General features: G+C 34.9%; 1 protein-coding gene across 4 annotated transcripts; it reads right to left on the bottom strand.

Moving 5' to 3' along the window:
• LOC107645527 (N-acetylglucosaminyl-phosphatidylinositol biosynthetic protein gpi1) lies at window positions 970-7,633 on the bottom strand. Of its 4 annotated transcripts, none has more exons than XM_016349577.2 (10): window positions 7,356-7,633; window positions 6,671-6,898; window positions 5,744-6,131; window positions 5,493-5,575; window positions 5,299-5,402; window positions 5,002-5,223; window positions 3,399-3,890; window positions 2,290-2,711; window positions 1,752-1,845; window positions 970-1,611 (listed from the first exon to the last, which is right to left on the bottom strand). In XM_016349577.2, the coding sequence occupies exons 2-10, from the start codon at window positions 6,845-6,847 to the stop codon at window positions 1,500-1,502; spliced, it is 2,094 nt and encodes a 697-aa protein (XP_016205063.1). In that variant the 5' UTR covers window positions 6,848-6,898; window positions 7,356-7,633; the 3' UTR covers window positions 970-1,499. The 4 variants fall into 4 exon arrangements, with proteins under 4 accessions (XP_016205063.1, XP_016205061.1, XP_016205064.1 ...); XM_016349575.2 differs by having other exon boundaries at window positions 5,493-5,633; window positions 5,748-6,131; window positions 7,356-7,632; XM_016349578.2 differs by lacking the exon at window positions 7,356-7,633 and having other exon boundaries at window positions 5,493-5,633; window positions 5,748-6,131; window positions 6,766-6,883.

The following is a 7,884-nucleotide window of genomic DNA, read 5'->3' as shown; positions in this document are numbered from 1 at the left end:
AATAGTATAATTCCTTATTTAATATTATTCCTATCATCACTTATACTTACTAAGATTTAATAGTCAATTATTTTCTAAATTCCGTGTATCAAGCTGGGTAACAACTAACAAGAATTATTTCTCGATATTAACTTATTACTGCCTCCTAATTGTGTTCATACATTAAAATATAAATAGCCAATGAATCTTAAAAGCATAGGATAATAGCTCACTCGTCTCGCTTTGTGCTTGCAGCGACCCATTGGCCAGCGATAAACCCTTAAATGAAGTTCAAATTTTTTTTCTGTCATTAATTAATTTGGAGGAGTTAGCCGTCCATGTCAACCAGTGATAAAGAATGTGCGTTAGGTATCAGTTTGTTGTGTTGGATTGCTCTCGTGAGTTTTGCATTTGTCTATATTTGGCAGAGTTTGTGCGGTTAACTCAAAAAGCCACAATGTCCCTGTGGTTACCATATAACCAAATCAAAATGTGTCAGACTTCTCTACCCAAAGAGATGACATGCAAGTTAACAACTTCACTAATATACTATCGTTAATTGTTGATTACGAGATTAAAGTTACAAAAACTAATGCAGTGCCCATCCTCAAATCCACATTGAATTCTAAAATCCACAAATGCAGTGCCCATCTTCATGTGTTGATGCTGATTGCGTAAACCAACAATAGAGTAATACTCTACTCCTCTTCAAGTTACTTGCTAACATTTTCGTCCCACTAACTTTTTACTAAGAGTCCGAATTCTTCATATTTCTCACATGGTTAAGTAACTTGTTTATTCACGTGGTGTTTACGATGCCGAAAATTAATTGCCTAACATATACTAATGGACCTCACATTAACAATTTTTCCAAAAATCATATATCAAAACCAATTTCGACAAAATCGACATGATATTAAAAGACACCAGAGAATTACCTCGCAAAAAAATCCTTCGGAAGAAATTGTAAATACAGTACTCAAAACGGAGTTTATGGGCAGCTTTTTACTGCTTCGCTCTGACATAAGTACACCAGGAACAGAAAACAGATCCCTTCACAAAATTTGTACCAATAATTGCTTCGGATATTTTCATTATCACATTATAGCAGAGTATAGCATAGCCTTTAAACTAGGTACCTCGTCCCCAACTATAACAGGACCACTTAAAATGCAGAGGTTAGAGAGCAATGAATTTGGATCAATTCAAAAGGAGTAGCAGTGAGCGGTTCCCTTTCCGTTCCATGATACTAATAGTGAAACACACATGCTAAGGCATTAGAAATAAGCAAAAAACCATTGAAAATTTTCCAAATGCTATTTTCTAAATCACACACCAGCCTGTCAGTATCATGAAAGCAAAAGAAAATTGCGGAGCTTGCAAGAGTTGGGACACATGGAATGCTGAGTGAGAGTTAGGCTGAGGTATCATGGGAGAAAAGTTAGTTGAATTAAACCACTGAGCTAGTTGCACCCTAAAATTATATAACTCAATCAAAAGAATTTCCCCATCAAAGGACATCATCTGAAGCATGCGATAAGCGAGTCATGACAGAGGCACCAATACTCTTTGTAAGGCAGGGACATCCACGGCATTGGCGAAGGAAGAAGGGTTCCCCGTAAAGATTGCATTCTGGCAAATGAGAGTAAAAAAGAGGAATAAACGGAGGAAATAGAAAAAAGGGTGTTGTTAAACAAAGAATTGGATAAAACAGGAAGAGAGCAACGAATCATGAAAATGGTAAAGCAAGTTAGCACCATTATCTCTCTCACCTTTTCCCAATGACGATTCCATATGCTACTTTGTAGATGGATGACCCAGAGACCCCTAACAAAACACTTCTGTAATGTGGCAAACTTACTTTTCCTGAAACACAATCAATTGAAGTCAGCAAATAATGTTTTATGGTATATAGGAAAAAAGTCACATAATGCAAAGTGTTACTGCTCCTAGGTCACAGCTATCAGAGCCACTAACAGATAAAAATCCTATACAATTGAAATTTCAATTGAGCCTTAAGATTTGGTTTTTTTCAAGAGATAGTTGATGAAGTCTGTGTCCAACTTATATTGGGCAAGCTTTCACCAAGGTATGCAAGTATTGAAGAGAGGAACTTGCTTCAAAACTAAAGGAAGATGACAACTGCCTAATTACCCCAATACATATCATCATACGTAAATAAAGCAAGTCTTAACATTTTGATGCAACATTTTGATGCAACATTTTACACATTAACCACCTATTGCCACACATAAAATTTCACAAAAGAAGCATTGCTCGGATCCCGCAAGTGCAAGCTTCAGACCTCACCTATGCTCAAATAGTTGCTGTGAAGGAAAGAAACCAGGATACTTGATTTTTTTCTATTGAAATCCTTCAGATGCACTGATTCCTTGGATGAGTTCATTTCATCAGTAACACCATCCTCTGGAGAAACATTACTTCGAGAACCACAAATTTCAAACCATATTCCAGAAGGGAATCTCTGTGGTCTCACCAACCAAAGAAGTATCTTGACATAAGGTGTAGCATGAATTACCGAAATAATGACTTCAATCAATACACAGATGAGGTTAATGGTTGTCTCTGTGATACTAAAGAATATATAGAAAACCGAAGTAGTTGGTAAAAGAAGTATAAGTGGTGTAAATAAAAGAGATCCAACAATATGTTGCTTCACAGTGTAGTCAAAGCTATCCAACCTCTGACGAAGAGGATTCCACTTTCGGCCACTGCAAAATAATCAGCAATGCTGTCAGAAAAGTTGAGCAAGTATGCTTGCAAGCAAAACAACTATTCTTCCAAACAATGATGGACAGAAATAGAGATATACGGAAAATATGATGGCACTCAGACATAATACAAAGGGATCTAGTGATATTCACTAGAATTTACAAAATGCATCAACTTCCTTACAGCTAGCAACAATTGATTCTCTCACTAACTCACCGGATAGCTATTATATATTAAGGATAATGTACGTATCAAAGTATGATGCTCCAGAGGAAAAAATTAAAAATGAAGCTTGAGACAACCTCAATAACTTTTATTTGTTTAGTGTATGTATGTGCACCTTGCAATTGATTGAAAAGAGAACTACTACAAGACAGAATGATTTACCATAATACATAGAAGTGGTCAGATTAGACAGTGGTAGAACTCACTTCCTCATCTAAAGGTTTTTAATAATGCCAAATAAATGTAAAAGATAAATTCTGACAAAAACTCTGGCTGTCTATTTTTTTTTCCTTTTCCCTAAAAAAAAAATGAACTTCCTCCTAAGTGAACAAATTATATTGTCAAATACAAATTTCAGAAAGTTCCATCCATAAACCATAGGCAATACAATGCTCAACAATTAAATTCAAATCACATCCATATAGTTAGCTAATAATCTTAAAATGAACAACATTTGGTACCTGAAAATCCGCCACAAGGCTGCTAGTGCCTGTATCTGTGATGAATACACAAGCGAAATCAACCGATGAAGAATTGAAACATGTAAAGTTGCCAACACAATCATGTCTATAATCATGGCAGCAAAAGCAGTGAAACCACATATAATTCCCAAAATTGCAAGCCCTTGAATGATATAATTAGTGATGAACCCCACAAATATCCAAAGTGTTGACCATATTTGGATGGCATTCAAAGAAAAAATTCCCAGCACATTAGCCAACTCAGCATTCAACTTGAAGCCTGCAGGGTCCCCCATTAACCAAACACACCCGGATCGCAAAAATGTAGAAAATCCATGGATGAAGTTCACAATTGACAAACAAATGGATTCTGAATTATGTAACAGTGGCCATCCAACCAAGTTCCCCAGGAGTATATCCACAAATAAAGTTGACCACATAGAATGCCTATGCATTGCAGCTTTCTCTGCATATTCAACACATGATCGTGACCTTGCATGCAAAATAATGGTGTTAAACATGGAGAAAACAAAATTATTAATAAAAAGTAATAGCTGGTAAAGAACAAAAAAGTTTAATAGAAAAATAAATATATTTCAGATGGTACACTTTAAGTTACAATTGTCAAAAGAATGTGTTTAATGGGCAAAGTAAGCTCAAAGAACACAGAAACGAGGTAAATCAACATCCTAAAACGAACTAAAAAATATAGCATACCAAATACCAAAGTAATTCTTAGTCAAGTTCAGTTTGGGAATTTGGGATGAGGCTCAATTGCAAAATAACCATACTTCCCAACTGACAAATATAATAACAACCAACTCATGAATTTTCAAACAGTGTTTTTAGGCTTGGTTCATTCTGAGAATGGAAACATGGTTGATTCGTGTTTCAAGCCCTAATAATACCTTATCAGATCTTAATAAACTAAAGAGCCACTGTCCAAGGACAAGAATAATTTAAAACAACAGAAAACCAAAATGCAATAGTGCACTATAAATAAACAATATAAGATAATAATGGCAGTTTTATATGTCACGTACAAAAAAATCTGTTTGTAGTATATTGATGTGGAACATAATACGGAAGAACAAAGTCAGGAACAGCCTGAGACGCAATAGAATAGTGTTGCTCAATTCGATCTCAACTTCAATTCAATAAATCTACGGGAAAACTCAACTTGGTAAACAATTAACCAAGTAACGCTAAATTGCTAGAAGCTCAAAAATTATAAAATAAAAATTGAAAAATTCTAAGTATAGGATCCCATACACCTACTATCAATATTCTATATCCTATTATTCCAATTACACATCAGATCAGGGTTATATACAATATAACTGAGTTAATATGGTTAGACCAAATCTCCCATATTTATGTAAAATGCACAGAAAAGAAACTCAATGTCTGAAACAAATCATAGTTTAATTCACTTCAACCAGTTTAATCTATTTTGATTTCTTGAATGCCCCTAGCAAAGTTTTCCTGAACAAGTAACTAAGTTACATGGACTTCATCAAAAGACTAAAACCTGATATTTCAAAAATGGAAACCTGCCACAAATTATACAAGCCACAAAAAAGTGCCTAAAACTTCACACTACCTGAGATCTTTGTCCTGAAGAAAGATTGGCCAATATAATATCTGACAACATTTTATTTGGATATTTATCCATGCAGTCCTGAATATGTTTGCTAAAGTCATATGCATCCATGATTCTGATTTGTACTTTACATGTGCTTGGCAAAACTGAAGAGAAATATAGACCACAGTGGAAAATGAAGCAATAAACTTGGAAAACAGATGCCCTATGATAATTAAAAACCTGAAAAATCAGAAGATACGTCATCAGAGTTTGAGTCAAGATCAGAAGATAGCACATAAATAGTGCAGTGTGTACATGGAAAATATGGAGAGCTGCCTCAAGGATCTCCTTGGGACTGCAAGAGTTTCAAAAATTCTTTTGGCAGCGGTGGTGCAATTAATTGCCATAATAACTGTCTCCTGTGGAGAAATTTTGGAAGGCACATTAGCAAGTAGCAACTAGAGCATAAAATCGTCATAATAAAAAATGAAACAGCTAAATTTCATTACCAATTCAACGAATTGCTGCTTTTTATGAAGCTCATTCACCCACTTGGGATTCTTAATGGAAGGTTTTGCCTCCTCATTTGAACCTAAATTGCCCAATGAGAAATGATGATCACCATAAGAGGGTGTTTCATAAACGATGACCTACAAATTGTCAAAATACCATATATAATTGTTTGTCATAGGAGAAAAAGGTCTTCGCAAATGACAACTACTTGCAGAAAGGCAACAAGTAGAAGGGAATAATGACTTACATACGTGAACATCATAGTCCGACATAGTTACTCCATTCCAATGAATGTGGTGCAATCTTGGAACCCCACGACTTCTTGCATCATTTTGTTCAGTAGAGTCAAACATTAGCAGGACCCAATTACTTTTTCCAAAAAAAGATTGGCTACTTTTCCTCAATGATTCATGCTGGAGGGAACTGCAGCTCCTACACTCATTCTTTTTTTTATATAAACTTGTACATCCCTCTGCCAAATTGTTGCCAGAATCAGAGAATTTTCTTTTGTCATATTCTGCTTCAGCAATCAAGCCATTACTAGTAGGGTCCACAATGCAGAGACCAAGTACAGAGAAGACAGATTTATCCTCCAGCATTGTAGGCATGCTCCCATGTGTATCATGAATGATATCCTGATAGAGAGTAGCAGTTCATGCTGTTAATTATTTTCATTACCTGAGACATTTTCCATAAACAACAAAAAGACAACTAGTATGAATTATGAAACAATTGTGGATATACCAATTGGACTTCACCATCACAGTCTACTGTAATGGATGATGGAACAATACTTTCATGATAAACACAAACTAAAATGCTATATATTATTTCACAAACAAATTGGTGTCCATCTACATAGTTTTATTTTCCCATTTGACTATATATACATCTTTCCAATGATTTAACAAATATGTTGGCATAAAATTTACTATAATTCCAAGAGGGAAATTTCATTTCTATTTAAGCGCTATACTTAATGTATGATCATGACTATAGCTTAATATTTAATAATATCACAAAAAAGGAAACTTTCGGTTTCCTCCACAGTTAATAATTGTAACACAAAAAGCATCAATCATGTCATAGCTGCAACAATTGAATTCACTTTCTTCATTCTAAACTGCATAAAAGAGGATTCTGAACCCAACCCTCCAATTATCAATTACCATACCTCAAGACTAGGATTAGAACTTGAAAGCAAGACTTCACTGCAAGTAAAGGCCACAACAATGTCAAAAGTCAAAGGAGAACAGGTGACAAACCAACCCAACAAAACTCTGCAGGGTGAAGGCAACTCTTGATCTGTTAAGAGCTGCTTCGGCCACCAAAGCCTACAATGTCTTCTCATTTTCTGTCCAATTGGATATTCATGCACACAGTTTCAGCGCTCATGAATTCCCTGCAATGTAATGTAAAATAAGCAACCCTGTCATCTTTACTCTCTCAAACAAATTAAACTTCTCAAAACCTTCGTGGACGAGAGGTATTCTTTAACCATTCATAAAATAAATCCGAAAACAAATCTCAAGTACTAAATTCAAAAACAAATAGAAACCTAATATTAAGTTTTATTATGAATGACCATCAATAAGATTGAACATAACAGCCTTGCATAAAAATTAATAAGCTAACCTAATTTGATCAACAATGGGGTCATCAATTTTATCTAGCTATTTAATCAAATTGATCAACAATAAGTAATAACAACAGCATCAACAACACCGCATTGATAGCAGAATTTCACTTAACAGCAGCCATTAACTCTTAATTAATCAATAATAACAAACTGTTCAACAAAAAGAGTAAAGTAACCAAAAAAATAAATAAAAAATAAAAAAAGCAGGAAGGAGGCGCACCAGAAGCAGAAGCGAAAGAGAGACGAAGCGAATGCAAAGAGTGGGAGAGGCACTAGCACTCAAGCAGAGAGAGTCGGAGGCGAAGGCGGCGGAGCAGCAGCACAAGCTCACAGCCGACAGAGCAGAGTTGGGGAGATGCGACGGCGACCGACGGAGATGGCGCCGCCGCAGAGAAGAGAAGCACGCGAAAATTGAAAGAGAGGAGAAATGATTTAAAGTAGGAGGTGAAAATTTAATTGCATACTTTCATTGAATGATGATGTTGTGGTAGAAATAATTGACACCCTCGATATGATTGTTTTTCTAATAGGAAATTATTTTGTCTCTCAACTAATTTTTAAAAAAGGAATGATATTTTCAAAATGATTTTAGTTTCACAAAATATATTAAATATTTGGAGATGTATTCAAAAAAATTATAAATATAAATACATTTGTTTTGGTAAGTCTGCTTAAGAAATTAAGAGAAAAATTAATTTGGTCATTTATTTTAATTGATTTTTTTAGATATCTTTTATATGATTGACAAA

This window comes from Arachis ipaensis, chromosome B06 (genome assembly GCF_000816755.2).
Source record: "Arachis ipaensis cultivar K30076 chromosome B06, Araip1.1, whole genome shotgun sequence".
NCBI lineage: Eukaryota > Viridiplantae > Streptophyta > Magnoliopsida > Fabales > Fabaceae > Arachis > Arachis ipaensis.
This window is presented reverse-complemented; position numbering and strand designations above follow the sequence as displayed.